Source organism: Colossoma macropomum, unplaced genomic scaffold (genome assembly GCF_904425465.1).
Source record: "Colossoma macropomum unplaced genomic scaffold, Colossoma_macropomum, whole genome shotgun sequence".
NCBI lineage: Eukaryota > Metazoa > Chordata > Actinopteri > Characiformes > Serrasalmidae > Colossoma > Colossoma macropomum.
This window is the reverse complement of record NW_023494803.1, coordinates 35,404,223-35,424,545: the sequence shown is the minus strand read 5'-3', so window position 1 is coordinate 35,424,545 and position 20,323 is coordinate 35,404,223. Positions and strand designations below refer to the sequence as shown.

Below are 20,323 nucleotides of genomic sequence, written 5' to 3'. Positions count from 1 at the left end.
GAAGAAGAAGAAGAAGAAGAAGAAGAAGAAGATGAAGAAGAAGAAGAAGAAGAAACAGATCCCAAGCGGATTGAGAGAAGTTTCGGGGACGTATTTACAGAAACCATTTGGGTGTCTATTGGCTTATAGCATTAGCTACATTAGCTCATAGCTCCAGCGCTATTCAATAAGACACCCTTTGATGTCACAGTATTTCAATACAAGATGAGATATGGCAATTGAGACATCAAAATAGAACATTAAAAGAATCATAGATATTTTAAAAAATCATTTATTTTCAACTTTCACCAGAATATCAATCAATTTATTAACACCATTTGACATTCGTAAGGTTCTTTTACCAATTTTACACAGATTTCCATATTTAAAACAGGGGTCTAAACTAAAGATACAAATATTTGCTTAGTTCAATACAAACAAATAGCAATTTAAAACATATTTTACAAAAAATAAGGCATTGGACAGCAATGGAAGACCTTAACATGAAACCATTACATGGCAAAAAGGTGTGATGCAGTGGATGGAGTGCTACATCAGTTAAAAGCAAAAAACAAAAACAACCGAGCAGACGTGCATTTTATGGCTCAGATTGTGTGCCGTCCACAGACGGAGTTTCGGGGCCTTTGCAATTGAATGAACACATTCCCTTGCACAGGACAGCATAATCACTCTCTGCACAGTAATCTACTATTTAAAGCTAAGGCTTTTAATGGTGGGGCTTCAGATCTAAGTTGCCTTCTCAGCCCTCACACTGTGTGAAATTGGGAACCAGTAAGAATTAGGTGGGGAAAAAAAAGAGACGAAGCCCATAAAAATGGGTAAAACCAAAATGCAGGCAGTGTTTTTTCCTTCATTACGTTAAGATAAAAACACCAATATGGTGCATAAAAGTAGAAGAGAACCAGGAGCAATTCTCAATGGAATCACCTCTCCCTATTGCTCGTATCCTATGAACCACGGATCCATTACAACTGATTCTGCAGTTCATATAATTCAGGTCGATGTGGTTTTCACTTAATCTAATAAGTTACAATTACTATATTATTAGAAGACGAAGTAAAACCCCTACATAACATGGCAGCTGTCAAGAAGTCTTGAAACCTTTAAAAAAAAACTAATCCATAGCGTCAGTCAATTTATGAAATTGTGGACTTCATTTTAATCATGTTTCTTTTGAAATATCCACAGCTTCTTTGCTTGCCATAATACTGACTGAAATGCACTTCACAGATTCCATTTTGTTCAAACTAACACCAAAAATGTTCCTGGTGCTTCACAGACAACAAAGAGAATCTACTTTAATCAAGTCAGGCGCAAGAAAACTTCAAGGTTTGTGCAAAATGTCCAGAAGTGGGAAAAAAAGGGAAAGCAAATACAGGAAACTCTCACTGAGGGTTTGAGTTAGGTCCATGTTCTGGTGTGGATGCTTCAGGTCTCAGTGTTGTCCTCCTTGGAGTACTCCTCTACCAGCTGCTCATAGGAGTGGCAATGCTCTGATCTGTCTGTAAACACGGAGCCTTCTGATTCGGAGCACTGCTCCTCCTTGGAATCAGTCTCCGATTCGACGTTTTCGTCAGAGGTCGAGAGTTTGGGCTTGGTGTCTTCATCCTCCTCCTCCTCCTCTAGGTTGTTGTTCAGGAGATTCTCCTCATCGATGAAGGTGATGTTAGCGTTCTGGAAGATGAGCGGATGGTACTCTTTGGACTCCCATTTGTGACGGCCAGCCCCGTGGCCTCCGGGCCCGAGATTTCCGTGGTCTTCACCTGCTTCTTTGTCCAGCTGATTCTCATACATCCTCTCCAGGTCTGCCTCCACATCTCCATCACCCTGCATCTCGTTCAGCAGAGGTCCACCCTCCTGCCCAAGCAGGTAACTCTTGGACTTGGAGAAGGCCACAGTAACCCGATCGCTGAAGCTGTAGCGGCGCTTCTGCCGAGGCGATCGGTCCAGGTTAAGAATAGCATTTCCGTTGATGGCAACAGCATCACTGCAGCTTTTGGAGCGGCTGAATTCCTTAGACTTGTTTCCAGCAACGCCATTGGCACACTGACCTCCTCCTTCCTTCTTGGCGCCGATCTGTTTGATGAGGTCATTGTAGCCCTCCTGTCTCTTGCTCAGGAAGCTGAAGATGTTGACGTCGTTGGCGGTAGACGGCAGGTGCAGGGCTTTGTGGTTTTCTTTGTAGTGCTGCAGCTCGTCCAGTGAGAGCTTGCGACGCTTCCTCCGCTTCTTCAGAGCCTTATGGGCCTCGATGACCATCCGCACTTTCCAGTTGAAGAAGAGGGACAGCCAGGCCAAGCCCAGGTAGATCCACACCTCCACAAAGTAGCGATACAGAGTAGGGTAGTTCGCATTGGGGTCAACACCTAAAAAGAAGCACATGCAAAAGTAATTAACACGAAAAATTGAACATCTACAGCATTACTAGAATCGAGAGATAACGTTTACAGCTTGTACTTCTTTGAAACTTTTGACTTGGGGGAAGTAAGATACAGAACCTTTATAGTCACTCCAGATTACTAGAAAGGCAAGAAGTACCACATCAGAGAAGTGATTCTCAGAAGGTGACTCAAGCTGATTTCTTTGCAACTACCACACAGACATAAACGGAGGGAAAGATCGTTCTACCACTGCGGTGGTACATGCGGTAAGAATGTTTAGTAAGTGTAAAATGTAGTCTTACCACATCAGTGAAGTTGTAACACCACCGACAAAGTGACTAAAATCTGAGCTTGTCTAAAATCCACAGCCACTTCAAGATCAAAGCCACATTGTATGCAGGAAACCGCAAATATGGCATTCATGTTATTTTATTTCAATTTTAAAATGGCAATGTTTCACGAGTTACACCACTGCCACAATCTTTTTGCGACATGTCAGTATTTTACCCAAATTTATGAGAAGAAATATAGAGATTTCATTAGCTGTAGACTTAGAGTTGGCATTTCTTTGAGATATCCATACAATAAGTAATTCAAAAAGAACTTGCTAGTTAGTTTTTAAATGACATTGTATGTTTACTGTAACACCGCTGACAAAAAAATCTTGGTAGAAGATTTATTGAAATAAAATCCTATTTAAATATTTATTGACTTTTACATTAAAAACTTACTTTTAATCTGTTTTTACCATTTAAACTGAAAAGGAAACATCAAAATTGTTGTTTCTCATACATATCAACACTTTAGCATCTGTGAAGTCACTACTGTCCCATGCACAGTTACCTTTTTTTTTGTTGGTAATTTAGGAACAAAAAATCCACACATTTGAGGTTTATTCTTATTTTGAGCTCATTTTCATGTCCACTGCAGTGGGAGAGTGACTCTGAAATAAGAGCAGTTCTCATGAACTAAAACATTTCAACAGTTAATGTAGAAATTAACAAACACAGAATTACCTGCTACAAGATCACCAAATCCAATTGTTGTCAAAGTGACGAAGGAAAAGTACAGGCCCTCTATGTAGGTCCAACCCTCCTGAGACATGAACACGAACGGAGGAATGACCAAATGAACCAGGACGCCCCACAACAGGAAGATGGCTGTGCAGGTGAACTGTGCTTTTCGCTGTGAGGGAAAAAAAAGAGATTAAGAGATCTTTTAAAAATAGTGAGGTTTGAAACTGAAGGAGAATTGAAGGATTGTTTTGGAATTTCTGCATAAGTCAATCACTAAGATATTAAACAAAGTCATTGAGAGTGTTGTTTTCCCCCGATTTTCTTCCTAATTTAGTCATATCCAATTCCACCCACTAGTTAGGACTCCCCCAATCACACCAAACCACCAGTGCTAGGAGGGCAAAGGCTAGCACAGGCTTCCTCTAAGATCTGTGAAGCCGCGCCTTTTCAAACTGCCGTTACGTCACGTAAAATCGTTGGACGGCCATCCTACCCACCCAGAGGGCGAGGCCAACTGTGCTTTCTTGGACTCCTGGCCACAGATGGTTGTAGCAGGGATCGAACTTGTGATCTCCTGGTGACAGACCCAACGCTTAGATGCCTCATTCAGAGTGGTTTTCGATGTATAATTGTTCATTTTAGAGAAAATTAATTGCATTTGGAACCAAATTGGATTTCTTTACAGTGTTGGTGTCAGGAACCAGGAGTTTTGATATTTACAATGTAAATTATTTACTATCCAAAACCACCAGTGAACCTACAATTGTTTTTATTTATAATGTCATGTGTTAGATGCCATTAATGGATGAAAAAAAAAATGTTTTAAGCTGCCTGGAAACAATCTCAGACATATCCATTTCATGTAAAAACATTTTGTGAGGGAGCTCACTCTAATTTGACTTTGTTTACATCTTCACCATTAAATTATGTGAAAACTTCACTGGAATCACTGGAATTCCCCTTTGAATCAGAGCTTGAGATTTTGGACCAGTGATCAAAAAGATAAGGAGTGTAGGAGCTGGACGTTGCTTACCAGCGTGACCCCTCTCTTGGTAAGATACTGTCCAAGGTGTTTTGCTCTTCCTCCGAAAAACTTCCCAAGTTCACTGATCCAAGTCAGACAAAGTGGGACACCAAAGAGTCCATAAAAAATGCAAAAAACCCTCCCTGATGATGTTTTGGGGGCAATGTTGCCATAACCTAACAAAGGAAAACAGAAAATGGTTAATTCCTTTAACTGCTTACCAAAAACACCACAATTCCACTCACAATCTGATTCAAAAACTGGATTCTAACTGAGAAATCCAGAGTTTTCTGTTGTGGAAAAGAGCCTCTAATGGGTCTGCTCACACTGGCTTATCAAACAATAAACTCTCTTCTTATCTCCATGTTTGTCTTTCAAGTAACTTCATCTTATCAGAGAACAGAACTGGACGTTTAGACTCTGGAGATGCTGACAAAATGGCAAGCAATCCACCTGAGAGTGTGATCAGCCCACAAGAACTTTTAAACAGGTCATTACCAAATGATTACTAAACAGATCCTGTAGATCCGCAGGGGATAAATAAAGCTAACTACTTCCTGTCCTCTTTGATTAGTTAAGATAATCAGTCCTGCCTCTGTTTATCCCTAAACAATAAACAGATTTGGCTGATTCTCACTGTGAAAAGGAGGGACTGGACTATTACCGATAGTTGTAATGACCGTAGCAGCGAAGATGACGGCGTTCGGCCAGTTCCAGTTGTTGAAGGTTCTATTTCCTGTGATGGTGACACCTTGTCCTGCAGCTTCAGACACCACCTGGGGGGAAAAAAGATGAAATTAACCGGTTAAAACTCTGAAGTGGGCCTTTACTTCAGTTCCTCACTCTTATAAGTAGACATGGAATAATTCATACTATTTACTGAATAACAGGCCTTGGCAATAATAACTGAATTACAAGCCAGCAGTTTAAGGGGTTAAGAATGCAGATTTTGGAGCGACTGGGATTTGTTGTGTCTCAGACCAGACCTCGTACCACATCCTTCCTGTGAGCCACTGACATTATCAGCAGGTCCCTGATGAGGGCAGCGCTGCCAAACAGGCCACTCAGGGACATGAGTGGACCATCCCTCACCTGAAGGGCTTTTGGCATGGTCTCGGAGCCCTCAGCACGCAAAGCTATCACAGAGATGCGGCAGAGTGGACCTTAATTTGTCCCTAAACAGCTATTCTGCAGTTGTGTAATCACAGATGAAAGGAGCAGCTGGGGTCTGCTTGTGGCAGTGATTCAAAAGCTCCCTCCAGCTTAAGAAAATAAACACATCACTTAGAACAGCTGACCAAGTTGGTCATTTGATTCTCACAAATGAAAAGCTATAGAGGCTTTGCCATGCTTACATCAACTTAATTCGAATACAGAGCTGTCACCACAGAGCTGTGTATAATAACAGCCAATTTACACCATGTAATAACAGAGAAGAAGAACTTTCAGTGGGTTCCTGCAGATCTGATGCCTCTCGATCCTTTCATACCACTATACAGGGCCTGGTGAGTGGTAGGATTCCTCAGGACACTCTTTAAAATAAAAGGTGCCAGAAGCTGTTCTTTTGGACAGTATTATATTACTATATACTATATTATTATAATACTATAGAAGAGCCACTTCTGGATCTTAAAAGAAACCATTCCAGGGATGGTTCTTTAACCTCTTTTTAAAAGGTGATGAACCAATCAGAGGCAACCTGCTTTCATTTAAAGCCAAGTCAAAATGGCCATTAAGTACAAGCTATTCATTTTTCAGTGTCAGGAAAAAGCAGAAAAAAAAGCAGACTTGCTTTCAGTTTTCAAAGAAATCTCCAAGGTTCTGTCTAAGAAGTCAGTTGCATTTTCTGTTTCTCATTATTTTGTGGTCATTTTCAACCAACAAGCTGTAGCTTTTGTGTTGGCTGTGTTACACTGAGCTCAAAAGTAATGACAAATAATGTATTATGAGTTCTAATCATTCCAAATCCCTCTGTCAGATGATACCTTGCAAAAGTCAGAGACCACCCTTTCATTTATTTATTTCCAGTAACATTGGCTTTAAGCATAAGTTATTTTTCAGTGATAGGAAAAAAAAATAATCGGAAAACATGTTTGACAGAAAATTACACAAAAGCCTCAACAACTAAAAATAAGATTTAAAAAAAAAAATCAGTATGTATTTTAAAGTATTTAATGTCCATCCTTATTACAGCTTCCATTCTTTTCAGAAGACTTGCCTTCATCTTAATAAAAAAAATCTGCGGTAATATTTTCAGATTTTCTGCTTTTTACTATCCAAGAAATTCTCAATTATAAATGTATTCATTACTCATCTGTTTATAAAACCTCATTCCACATCTCAGATGTCCAGTTCTGGTGTTCTAGTGCAAATTTTCTACAACCATCCATTAAGCAAACTGTTTAAAAGAATAATTCCAGCCTTTGACATATGAATCTGCCAAAACAAAGTAATTCAGTAACACTAACTGGTGCATGTCATAAAATTCCAGCAATGCCTAAATAACACGGTATTGCAAAAATAACCAGTTTCTACAGAAGAGATCTAATATTTTCTTTCCTGTGTCACAAGTATTTTGCCTAAAACCACAATGACACACCGTGTGAGCGTAAAGGCGCTGTTTACTCCCAGCCGCAAAATCTAGAAATTTCATCACCTTTTTGTGCAGAGCTGAATACACAACTTCTCAAGAGCACAGATGCTGAGCGGCTATTAAAAAGGAAGCAGGCCTCTTGAGCTATCTGTGTCTAGGCGGCACGGCTAGACAACAGATATTTTGGCAAATAAATCACGACTGCTTCCTGTCCCAGCAGCCCCATTACATCAGTAAACTCGGTGATGAGTTATGACGTGCTGTCCCTGGCTCCTCCATTACAGGCCTCTGCTGGGTGAGGAACCTTTGAGGGCCAGCGCTTGTTCCATCTGCTGAAGACATCAGGATGGGACACTAGGCTTTATGAGGGTCTCCATTTGGTGCGTTGAGGGAACATTTTAGAAGTTATATGAGATTCTCTGAATTAGAACTAAGAGAGAGAAAGAGGCACCTGTTGAGCGTCTACGAAGAAGAAAAAGGAAAGTTCCATTACGCTGAGTCAAAGGTCTAGAGCCAGCTGGAGGCCAAACGCACAACATGTGATAGTCCTAAAATTCTCCTAAAAAGGGATCTGAAATTGTCTGTCTAGAGAGTTTTTGCTGCAAACTTCTGGGGAGCCTCTGAATGCAGAAGTGAACAGTATCAGCGTGTGAAACTGAAACGCTACATCTGTCCATTCTGATTTAATAAGTGGTCAACATTACACCACCGAGGACTGAAAAGTCATAGCAACATTTTCAGAAGTGGGTGTGAATGGACAGGGAGGAGAAATATGTGGGACTATGTTCACTGTGTGTGTTTACAAATCAAAATATACTTCAACTAAACACGCCGTTCATTCAGTTAAAGGTTTTGCTGCAGATGTGGTGTGTTAGCAGCTATGCGGGAATGAATTCAGTCCACTCTGACCGTAAGTCATGGTGATCTGGCTAGCTTTAGTTCTATGTAACTTAAGCTTAAAGGAAAAAGTCAAATTTACAGAATATTTCCCATTAACCCACAGAGTTGATCAGCCAAGACATTTGATGTCCAAAGTTTGCTTCTTTAGTTTAGTTTTAGAGCTACAAAACCAAGAGAAGTCTTGGTCATAAAAAAGTTTGGGTATTGACCAGCTGGGTGGTCGACACATCAGCTTCAGTAGCCTAAAAATGAATCTATATGTAGTTAAAGTCAGTGTTAACTGGAAATTCTGACACATTTTTGAGGTTTTTGTGAGCGAAAAAAAGATATCAGGGAGTGTCTCCGAGCTAGCTGAGCATTTTTCCTCAACGAGGCAGGGGTGGTGGGCAGATGAAACATTCTATATTCTTTAATATTATTTTTCCTACCAGCTGGTGCAAAGTGATGTAATTAAAAGTCAGAAGACGTTTTTCGAGGAGGGGCAAAAGTCATTATATTCTGATGGAAGATTACCAGAAAAAGGCAAAAAAAAGATCAAGAAAGATATATATATATCTGAATTTAAAGCATTGGGATCTTTGGAATTGATTTACTAAACAAATAAGAAACAAATGTCTGAACAAATAATGAATATGCTTGAGTTATGATAAAATCATCAGCAATACTGAAGAAACATTGTAGACTACAATAATAACAGAGGAGGAAACTGGGTCTCCGATGTTCCAAAGCCTCAAATGCCACAAAAGCAGTTGTGCTGTCGCACACTGGCTGTATGCAACGCATTCGCCTATTGCCTTATTAATGGATCGGGTATTTCCTAGCTGTGTGCTTCACAACAGCTTCATCAGCAAAAAAGCACTTTAGACTTTCACATTTTTATTGCTGTAATGTGGGCTAACTTTACAATGTTCTGATTTTCAGATGATTTTGAGATTAAGGTGATAGTTAAGATGTAAACAGTGACCAGTTTACCCACTATTAAATAAACTGTAGAGAGAGCCTCAGGTTATATTAATCCAGCGTGAATCGTCATGTCAGCAAAATGTTCCGCTATATTGTGTTGAAAATTTAGTTTTCACTGTTTTTGAGTATGGAGGCACCCAGTTAAGCATTCTCTATAAACCAAATCAAGCAGATATGTACTGTACTACATTTAACTCTGAACATTAAACATGTAAAATAGCAGATATGTGTGATTTTTCTCCTACGCTAATGGCACACTGCATTAAGGAAGATGACTAGAGCAAACAAAACTACAATTAAACTTAATGTTTGGACATGTTCTCTCCCCGCGAGCAGCCAAACGTGTTGCATATGGAACTTTTTTTGGTGTAAAATTGTGTAGCCACTCCATCTCTGACACTAAACATGGCTGATCAACTATATTTGAGGAAAACTTTACATTGTAATTTTCTGTGAACTATTTCCTTAATGTCTTGTTATGCATGAATGGCCTCACCTCTTACCACATTTATATTATGTTAAATTGTTATATTAATATATTGCTATAGTAATGCATTGTTATAGATTCCCTAGGTACCATTTGCACTGAATGCTAGGAACTCACAAAGTGGGCCATTTATCAACAGCATATTTGCACTGCACCACTGCTGAAAAAGAGCATGACCAAGACAATGGCCCATATCCTCAGACCACAAGTCTTGGAGGGGTCATCAGCAGGTCAACTTTGAGTCATCCTGGGTCATAAAGAGTTACCACTCAACATGAGAGAGGGATCTGCAAGGAGAGAAACGTTATGCATGAAGGGTGTCACAGATGTGCTTGGATCACATCTGTTAACTATCTTGAGGTCAGAACTGAAGTTCAGCAATAAACCAATAAATATCACTATCACAGTCTGAAATGCATTCTTGTGACCTCTGTGGACCACACCTAATGGGTGGTGTTTACTTAGCAGTGTCATAAACACCATCCTTACCACTCAAGGGGACAAACAAGGCAGAAGCAGACAGGCCTAAAATTAAAACCAAAATGAAAGACTCTTTGCATAACATTCCCACCCCCACAACATTTACAAATATAACAGTTTACCAACAAATGCTTGTTATTCCAACTATTGTATGCATTTCTTTTTTTTTTTGCTGTTAATTTTATCTTTTAATGTTTCAGTAGCCTAACAATGAATATATATGTAGTAACTGGAAATCCTGGTACATTGTTCTTCCATACTTGATGGTTTTTGGAGTGAAAAAAGGTGTCAGGGAGTGTCTCCGAGCTAGCTGAGCACTTTTTCCCAGAGATAGGTGGGGGTGGTGGGCAGATGAAACACTACAAATTCTTTAATATTATTTTTTCCCCACCAGCTGGTGCACAGTGATGTAATCAAAAATAAGAAGACGTTTAAGAGGCGGGGCAAAAGTCATTACATTCTTATGGAAGATTACTAGAAATCTTGGGTGGGGGTGGGGGGGTATGCATTACTCAAGAAAGATGTATATCTGAATTTGAAACTTTGGCACCTTTAAAACTGATGTAATAAACAAATAAATTATAAACAAATGGGTGCCCAAATGTCTGATGAACAAACAAAGAATATGCTTGAGTTATGACAAAATTACTAGCAACTGTAAAGAAACACTGTAGACTACAATAATAACAGAGAAAGAAACTGGGTCTCCAATGTTCCAAAGCCTCAAATGCCACAAAAGCAGTTGTGCTGTCGCACACTGGCTGTATGCAATGCATCTGTCTACTGTCTTATTAGCATTCTCCCTGGGCCAGAACCGCCCTCGTCCTCAGTCAGCAGCACTATGATGCGGGTCAAAGCAGCAGAGCACAGCACAGCGTCGCCGTCAGCCACAGCAGAAACAACACAGCATCCATCCCCAAGACACTTCTTGGGGGCTTTTCATAGCATCATGCTGCCATCAGCACTGACAATGAGAGGTTTCCTCCACGTCCCCTGAAACCACTCTGAGCTTTGCATTACTTTAGTGCACAACCGCCAGCTGCCCAACTACTGTCGCGTAACCACCAGCCTCTGTGTGCTTTCTTAAGATCCAACCACGAAGCCAGAACTTATTGCAAAAGAAAACAGGAATCAGGTCCCAGGATGATTGGAAATTTCTACAGTTCCAGGCAGCTTTAGAGTGGGAAGTCCAGCACCACAAGGCAACATCAATGATTTAGTCTAGCTCTGCACCATCAGGACAAACACTACGGCCTTAGTCACTGTTTGGTCTATGGAAGGTCGTGGTGGAGCAAACGGTTAAGCTAACACGTTCATTTCCTTATCTGCTTTATGCCAATCAGTTCTCACTCTTTCAAGGCTGGCGGCACGAAAGAGGCACAGCTGACTGGGCAAAACAACAAAGGAGAAGTTTTGAGAAGTTTATGAAATGGAAAAACTCCAAATGCTTCTGAAATCCCACAGAGATAAACATAAGTGTGCAATAATATTGTAGAAAAGTAGCTTTGTGGAGTAAGTACAGTGTGGCTCATGTTTCTTTTCTTCAAAGCCAGGCTAGATGATCTTCCTCTGTATTTGAAACGCAGAGGCAAACTTGCATCAGAAGTAGTGAAAGTTCACTGGTAGAGGCGATTCGTAGCCCGCTGCAGCGCTGATAAACAGCATGTGGCAAAACCACAATGACAAACTCCAACTGTTATCAGCCAGCTGACTCTGCGGCTGAGGGATCTACACTGCGGGTAGTTTTCCATTCCTCTGCGTGGAGAGAGCACAAGGTGCCTAGGAACTTGAAACAGCTGCTTCGAGGGGCAGATTGAATTGCTGTAGCCTCAAACAATAGAGCCATTTTTAACAGTTTCATAGTCAACAGCCAGTGCAGCATTAACAAGCCAAGTTAGAAAAATCATCCATGATTTAAAACAATGCAAGAGTTTGACATTGTCAACTATTTGGCAATATACACTGTTAGAAATAAAGGTTCTGTGCAGGTTCATGTCTTGTTCCTTAAGATACAAACACTGTAAATGTTCCCTCAAAGGTACAACAGTGGTTTTAAGGTCCAACTGACTGCCTTAAATAAGTTTTTTACATATTTGTACATTTTTCATAACCTAATGTTTTAAAACAGAGCAATAAAATGGAAAGCCTGGAGGCGAGACGGGGTGTGTAGAGTCAATACAGCTTAGAAAATATCATTTCAGTGTATTATGGTACAGTTATGTTCCCTGACTAAAGGTACTGAGATGCACCCTTGAGGGTCCCACCCCAGTGACAAGAGGGATGACAGTTTCGTATTTTTTTTATGAGAGCATACAATACTGTGTAAAAGTCAGAGACCACTCTTCATTAATTTAATTCCCAGTCCAAAATGTCATTTCTCAGTATTTAGTGTGTCCACCTTCAACTATTATTACAGCTTCCACTTTTTTCGAGAGACTTGCTTTCCGTTTTTCAGTTTAGTCTTAGAAGTCGGTTGCATTTTCTGCTTCTCACAAGCTAATATCTCCAGACATATTCAATGATGTTGAGGTTTGGACTGATTTGTGAAATTTCTCCTTTGTGTCCTTTTCTCAGTGAGGTCTTTTTGACAGCTACACATCCTTTCAGACTCATAGCGCTGAGTTGTCTTGTCACAGTGGAAGGATGGACAGAAACACCTGTGGGTTTTTTCAGATCTGAAAGAAGAGCTTCTTCTCTCTCTCAATGATAAAAGCTTGAAGTGCTGTTCACCTGATGGTTTATCTGATGAACTTAAGTTTTGGAAATTCATGTTTTTTCACTGTTTTTTCCTATGACTCCCACACTTCCTTATGTAAGTGGATTATCTTATATCTAATCTCCTCAGAAATATCTCCTAAAAACTGGTCTCTGCCTTTTACACAGTACTGTAAATGCACGATTTTAAGTATCCAGAAACATTATTTTTAACATTTCGGACTTGATTCTGATCCACACCATGGCAATAAAGATAAAGACAATAATAGTTCCTACAGTCATGTATACTACACAAGCTTATATTACAGCACTCCCACAGACACACGTCACAGACACACACACACAGTTTCTCTACAATCAACACTCACGGTCGGATGCCATCCTGTCATTAGGGCTGTGAAAATGTTAGCAGTCAGCCATCGAGTCAGATAAACAAAATGCTGACAATGCAAAAGTGTCTCTCTCATGTTTTGAGAAATTTAACCATCAAAATCATGTGACGTGCAGCGTGCAGTCCAGGAAGGCTCACGTTTCAAGCATATGACTTATGTTACATAAATTACAAAGATTTATACTTTTAGTTTCCAATGATGTAGTCTCACCTTCAGATGCTCCACCCACAGGGGTGAAGAGAGTCTGATATCTACTGTACATTAAGCTGGCCACAACTATCGAGATTTTGTCTGTTGCAAAATTTCATTTTTCCTTTACCCATTTGTCCTGAAATTCTCTAACAGCCTCTTAAAGCAGATATGGAAGTAAACACTGTGATTGCATGTGAGTGGAGTCGTAATCTTGGTCAAATAAAAGAACATAACAAAAGCTTAGCTCATGGCCTTCTTCTCTGAAGCCATTTTGCTTGAGGTCATTTGAAACAACCTGTTTCACCTGATAAATGAGAGCTGAGACATAATTTTACACACTCTTTCCACACCCCCCAAGTCCGAAGATGCTTTTTATTCAGAAACCTGAGGCTGTGGTCTGAGGATGTCCTAAAATATGCACTGTACCAAAGAAGAGGATTTTTGTACAGACAATATCTGTGCTTCTAGAATAATGTCTTCTATGTTAGGTACAATAAATGTGGTATTAATGTAGGATATCGCATCATCCAACGTTTAAATTTTCAGTTGTGTACTTATGGGAATATCGCTGCCTTGCTGTAGTTTGCATGAAATAAATCAATAAATGACCCGGGCATAAATTAGTTTTTAAAGTCTGTTACTGCGGTACCCTGGTTAAATGTCGCCAGGCACAGGTCTAATTAGGAATCCTGTCCAAGGACAATTATTGGTATAGTGTGGTGTGCTTGCCTGAGTGTGAGATCAGTAGTAGTTGTAGTAGTAGATGGAGTCTCTAACAAGAAGTAGCAGCTGGACTGAAAAACATGTGGCGTTCATGGTATCATATCTTCGTATTTCACAGTTTTCCTTAAAACCACTAGAAGCTAGCAACATATATTTTTGCATGATTTTCAGCACATACCACTTTCCTCTGGGTGTGTTTTAGTTGTAGCACTATTTTGCAAACTGTCCCTACACATCACACAAAAACTATAGTCAGTGGGTGGTTATTTTAAGTCACATGGCCCTTTACTGTCAAAGTAAGCGATTCTCTGCCATGACAAAATGCACCAGACTATCTGGCTTGTGAGGCTACCAACAATGAGGCTAATGCAGCCTCCGAGTCTCCTGTGACTCTCACATGAGTTGCTAAACTTCACTGGAGGCTGCACATACATAATGTCATATTCTGTGGCACCTACTCCATTTAAGTTGTTGCTCAAAGGTTCTTTATGAAAGGCAATGGTTATATTTAAAACTATGACAACTTGAAGAACCATCTGAATGCATAAATGGTTTTATTGTATGGTTAAGTGGTCCTTTTCCACAATGAAGAACGTGTTGTATTGGTTCTTGTATTGGTGCAACTCGTCATAGAACCTTCTTCGGCATTATATAGAACCTTTTTTGCCAGGAATAATGCTGGGCAACTCACAAGCACACAGAAGGCCTAAAAGAGACAACCTTGGTCAAGCTCCAGGTCCAATTTACAGTAGCCAAAATATATTGGCTTGCAATTGCTCCTGGCATGCAATTAAATTCATCTCAAGATGAAAGATTGCCTTGAACAATAAACAAATCTATTCAAACTAATACAATCTTTGATTCCAAGGAAAGCTTTCGCATGTGTTCTGTTTGTGCTGCTAATTTACAGTTGGGCAGGAGTGTCTTGCATATTCTGCATCACCAAACCAACAAATTAAACCAAAGATGACAGTCGCAATACTTCAGACAGCCACCGCAACCATTAATAAGGCACAAAGACTATTGTCTTAAGAAGACATAAACACATTAACCTTCTGTGATGGCAAGACACAAATTCTCCTGAACACAATTAACTGGGCCAATACTGGAATTCCTGGAAGTGTTTACAGATCTCTGACCTTGTATTCAGTTTCAGTGTTCATCATATCCTCATATGGGGCATCATATCTTTGCAAAGTTAATAACTGACATGATTCAGTATCCTGAGGAATTCAAACAAGAGAAGCATCCATGCACAGATTGCTTCATTGTCACCCATAAACCGTCTGATCTAGCTAATCTGTAACCCAGTCAGTAGGTATGTCCTAACCTTCGAAATCTCTGGAAATTCAAGACTTAATGTGGTTCATGTGGCATCTGCTCACACTGCCAAAGCTAGCATGCCTGCCATGAATGCAGTGCAGTGTAAATGTTCATAACAGTTTCAAGAGTCTCAACGTACCTCAAGATATGCTTTAGGAGGAAGTGGCTATTCATTTGTGGCCTAAATGGTGATAACAAGCATGTTTTTCCATTCCAGAGAAGACAAGGTGCAATGTCGATCACATACAGCAGGGTTATCCTGATAAGATATGAAAGACCAATGCCAGCTCAAGCGCAAGGTGAACCTAGCCCTGTAACCCATTCCCCTCAAAACTTTAAGAAAGCTTCCTTTTTCCGGGTGATTTGATTTTCATGCAAGAAAATCTAATGACACGACTTACGAGAACATTACCCCTTGAAGGCAATGTTCTCCTGCCATCTAGGTTAATGATTCACCTGCCTCTACCAAGGAGCCCAAGTGTAACTGAATTTATGTAAAACAATGCCCTGCCTGACAAAGGCCTTAGGTCTCACTTGAGCAAAGAACAGAACAGAAACTTCCATCGTAAGTAGGAGTTTCCATGTGAAACTTAGAGTTTCAAAATAAAGCGAACCGGGTGCTTCATAAATCATAAAGCCACAAGCATTACCATAACCCGTCTGAGAAATTAAACAGGATCTGTATTCATGTAGGAATTTAGTTAACCACTAGAACAGCCTATAATCATTTTTGGCGCTTCGTAATAACCACACGGCGGATTTAATATTCTCTGCAGCAAGCGGCATATTCAAGAGGTGTTGCTTCTGGTAAAAGTTTGTTTTTATTCTGCTCGGGGGGTTTTTATGCTACTTAGTCCAAACCTCTAACAGCTGACATACAAAAGCCTGAACGATCCCCTCACAGGACCCCCCCCCAAAAACATACACACACAACTCTTCATTTCCAAACCATGAACTGAACTGTGACAAAAGAGAATAAAGAAAAGAGAGGAAGGGAGGGGGGTTCTGAAGCTCTCAATGGGGCTTACAAATTATTTTTCTCCCCTTTTACAGCCACTTACGTTGGGAGAAGGGGGTCGTTTTGGGAGAAGTGTGGGGGTTCATGAATTATGCAGAGGCTTCGGCGTACTCAATGGACAAAAAAGCAGTGGAGGGGCAAATGGGCAGGACGTGTTTCAACATGTCCTGTTTGGCATTCAGAAGGTTCGCTGGTCTTTGTGCCATTTTCTATGTCTTCTAGAAATCCTTCTAGAAGTTCCTTCATAAGACGGACCAGCGTCCAATTCTTCAATTTAATACCACTTTTCTCCATTTGCAACATCTTTCACTGTATGCAGGTTTAATGGAATTAAACAGACCTCTCACAGATGACCCTCATAACATCATAGAGTAAAAGAGGCCTGGTTTGGCTTGATTTAGAAGTAATGTAGTTATAAGAGTGTGTTTCTCTAATACAGGAAATTCTCTCCTTTCAGTTAATAATCAAAACAGGGATGGCTTAGATTCGATACTGGGTATCACAGGGGTCTCGAAAGCTGGCCCTGGTGGGCCAAATCCAGCATGGTTTGGCGATTTCCCTGCTCAAACACACCAGATTCAACTTACCAGGTTTAATATGTGTGTTTGAACAGGGAAATCACCAAACTGTGTAGTACACCAGCCCCCTGGGACTGGAGTTTGGGACCCCTGGGATATTGATATTGGGCTGATATCAGCAGAAAACACTGGATTGGATATTAGATGGAAAAAATGATCCAATCTTCCAACAAATATAGCCTGGAATACCACATGCTCACATTGTGCCATGCCACTAGCTATTGACTATGTCCGAATTTGAGTTATTTGAGCTTTCTTTTAGATGCTCATCTTGAGTGAAGTGCTAATTTTTAAGCTTGGCGGCTTTTAAAGAGAAGATATTGGATTTGTATCAGTCAATACTCAAGGTTTCAGTATCAATATCAGAACTTAAAGGTGGGATCGTACCATCTCTACAAAAGAGGTAACTGTTTGAGTACAGAGAAAAGATGGTCGCTATAGGTCAGATCAGTCACCCAAAAGACACACTGACACTTCCTACCCAAACAGCTCCTACAGCCACTGCATTCAGTTCAAAGTGATGCTTAAAAGGCTCTCTTTAAGCACTTTTGTGAAATTTTTAATGAGATCCCAACCCGAAAACTGTCAAATCCAAACATTTCGCTGTTATCGGAACAACACCTTGTATCTCCAAAATGGTATCTTTTCAGGAGAAGGAAAAAAGACACCCTCTACCCTTAATGTAAGGCAATGGAACCAGACTTCTGTTTCCAAGTCATTTTGGGTCATTTCTTTTGGCCCATTCATCATGAAATTTACACAAAATGTACAGGAGAACATGCATTTTCAAATAATGTTATGATGAGATATGAGGTTTTCTTCCGACAGCAGTGATTGTAATAAACAAACTCAAGTGTTTTGACCCATCAGTCAGAGCAACCCAAAAACAGATGTGACACCACAAAGAAGCTTTAATTACTTGAATGATGCTCATGCAATCGTTTCAGCATGCTAGAATTCACGCATGCATTTTGTGAGTAGTACCAGTAGTACAGTCCAACTGTGTCTAAACCTCTCAATCCAACAATCAGATGGTCAATAAATGATAACAGTATATGACTCATCTAGACCCATTTTATTAACAGACAGACAACAAGGCCAAGGGTAACGAAGAACAAGTGCAGACAATAAAACTATTCAAGTCTTATAAGTTGAGTAACCCATTATGAGCTCGTGGCATACGGCAAAAACAAGTAGCCACTAAGCAGGACACATGCATTAGATTAAACTAAGTTCTCTAGCAATTCTGCTTAATCTCATAAAGAAGAGCTGCAGCTGAAGAACTGCAGCTTTCACTGAACGTCAGAGGAAGTCCTGGACTTGGCTGTTGTTGTGTAGGTCACTGGATGGCTGACCGTGTATCAGCATGTCTTTACTGCCTTGTTTTGCACTTTGATGATGTGCTGCTTTGCTCATTTGGGCTATAATTTACTGGATTCTAAATGCACCTGTTGAAACTTTGTTTGAGTGAGAACATGCTACTGAATGGGGATCCAAGCACTCCAGTTCCCATTCAGTAGCATTTTCTCACAAGTGAAGTGTGAAAAAAGTAAAGAAAAACCTGTAAAAGTAACATCTGAGTATTCAAACAATGGAAATGTACATGCTGAGACTCTTGGGAAGTGCTTAGATTAGTATCCCAGCTCTAACTTTATGAACTTTTGCAGGGCTGGGCTGGAAAAGCTGGACAATGTTTACATAAAAAAGCCTAAGTGTGATGCAACATAAGGCCTGTTCACATGACAGAGCAAACACAGAGGATGTCCAAACACTTAGTGCATCTTCAGTTGTTTACACACAGGTGGCTACACCCTATATGACAAAACATGTGAGCGCCTGAGGAGAGAGAGAGCTCTGGAGTTTTGTGTGGAGGCGCAAAAGTGACCAAAGTGACCCTACCTCCAAGATCTTGTTGAGGTCTTCTTTTGTAAGGCACGGGTGGTCTTTCAGGATCATCTCCTTCTTGTGATTGTACTGATTCACTGCAAGTTTCCAGTTGGGCTCCTCCAGCACTTGGAATATCGCTGCCCCGATGGACAGGTAGAAGATAATAGCCGAGGTCAGTAGGGGACCCTTGTCCACCATAATGCCAGCCAGCACTGCTTCCCCCCTGCCCATCCACCAAATCCACCAGCACCAGCCGCTTTAATTAGGCGCCAAAACTTCTGCTTTCTTTTTCACGCGCCGTGCGGAGGAGGAGTTTCAGCTCCGTCTCGGATCCTCATGAGCGCCGCTGCTCCGCGGCTGAACTCTGGGCAGTGAGGGCCAGTAAAGTTTGGGGCAGTGAACAGCAGCTGCGGAGGAGCCGGTGCTTCGAGACTGTGATCCTTACTGCGGCCACGTGCACAGCTGTAGCACCGACACCGTCATTAGGAAACGGAGTGGGCGTGGCTTAAAGATAAGGACCGCCCACCAGAAAGCCACGGGCAAAAAAGTTATACACAAAGTCGCTCACTCCCCTTTTCTCTCTCTCTCTCTCTCTCTCTCTCTCTCTCTCTCTCTCTCTCTCTCTCTCTCTCACACACACACACACACACACACACACACACACTCTCTCTCTCTTTCTTTCGCTCTTGTCTGTGCTCTCTTTCTTTTCCCTCTCTTTCATACACACATTACATTCTTTCTTTCTTATTTTCTTTCTTTACTTCTTTCTTTCACCTTCTCTTGTCTGAGCTCTCTCTTCTGCCTCTCTCCCCCCGTCTCTCTCTCTACCACCCAACACACTCTTTCTTTCTTTCTTACTTACTTTCTTTCTTTCTATGCTCCCTCTCCTTCTTCTCTCTCTCTCTTTCTTTTGTCTGTGCTCTTTCTTTTTCTCTCTTTCTCGCTCTCTCTCTCATACACACATTCTTTCTTTCTTATTTTCTTTACTCCTTTCTTTCACCTTCTCTTGTCTGTCTCTCTCTCTTCTGCCTGTCGGTGTCTCTCTCTCCCTCCCCCTCTCTCTCTCTCCCCCTCACCCCTCTCTGCCTCTCTCTCCCCCACCCACTTTCTTTCTTTCTTTCTTTCTTTTATCTCTCCTTCTTCCTCTCTCTCTCTTTCTAGCTCTCTCTCTTCCTTTCTAGCTCTTCTCTCTCTCTGCCTTCTCCCCCCTCTCTCTCCCTTTCTAGCTGTTCTCTTTCTGTCTGCCTCTCTCTGCTTCTCTCTCTCACACACACACAACACAAACACACACTCTCTCTAACACTCTTTCTTTTACTCTTGTCTGTGCTCTCTATTTCTGCCTTCTCCCCTTCTCTCTCTCTCTCTCTCTCTCTCTCTCTCTCTCACACACACACACACACTCTCTGTCTCTCTCTCTCTCTCTCTCTCACTCCCCTCATCAGACGTTACTCACTTGTTTGCTCCATCCTCTAATCCAGGATGTTTTTGTTTTACATGCGCTTCTTTTTCACTTCTAAGTGTTCCACATTTTAATCAGCCCCATGTTTTTTTCAGTGAAATGAAACTCTGAGATCTCTGAGTGCAGGAAAAAAGATGTCTAAAGAGTTTTCAGGGATTCTGTAAAGAGGGAATACGGTATGTTTTCTTCATT

General features: G+C 40.9%; 1 protein-coding gene across 1 annotated transcript; it reads right to left on the bottom strand.

Moving 5' to 3' along the window:
- Positions 1-254: 254 nt before the first annotated feature.
- On the bottom strand, positions 255-19,157 carry kcnk5a (potassium channel, subfamily K, member 5a). Its single transcript, XM_036593393.1, has 5 exons — positions 18,685-19,157; positions 5,086-5,197; positions 4,431-4,597; positions 3,398-3,566; positions 255-2,366 (listed from the first exon to the last, which is right to left on the bottom strand). Exons 1-5 carry the CDS (start codon positions 18,901-18,903, stop codon positions 1,429-1,431), a joined length of 1,605 nt encoding a protein of 534 aa, XP_036449286.1. The 5' UTR covers positions 18,904-19,157; the 3' UTR covers positions 255-1,428.
- Positions 19,158-20,323: the final 1,166 nt, after the last annotated feature.

Coding starts and splice junctions, on each gene's coding strand:
- kcnk5a (XM_036593393.1), bottom strand. CDS start 18,903: ATGGGCAGGGGGGAAGCAGTGCTGGCTGGCATTATGGTGGACAAGGGT. Junction 5,198..18,684: donor ACCTCAACAAGATCTTGGAG/GTAGGGTCACTT, acceptor TTTTCCCCCCAG/GTGGTGTCTGAAGCTGCAGG. Junction 3,567..4,430: donor CCAAGAGAGGGGTCACGCTG/GTAAGCAACGTC, acceptor TTTCCCTCACAG/CGAAAAGCACAGTTCACCTG.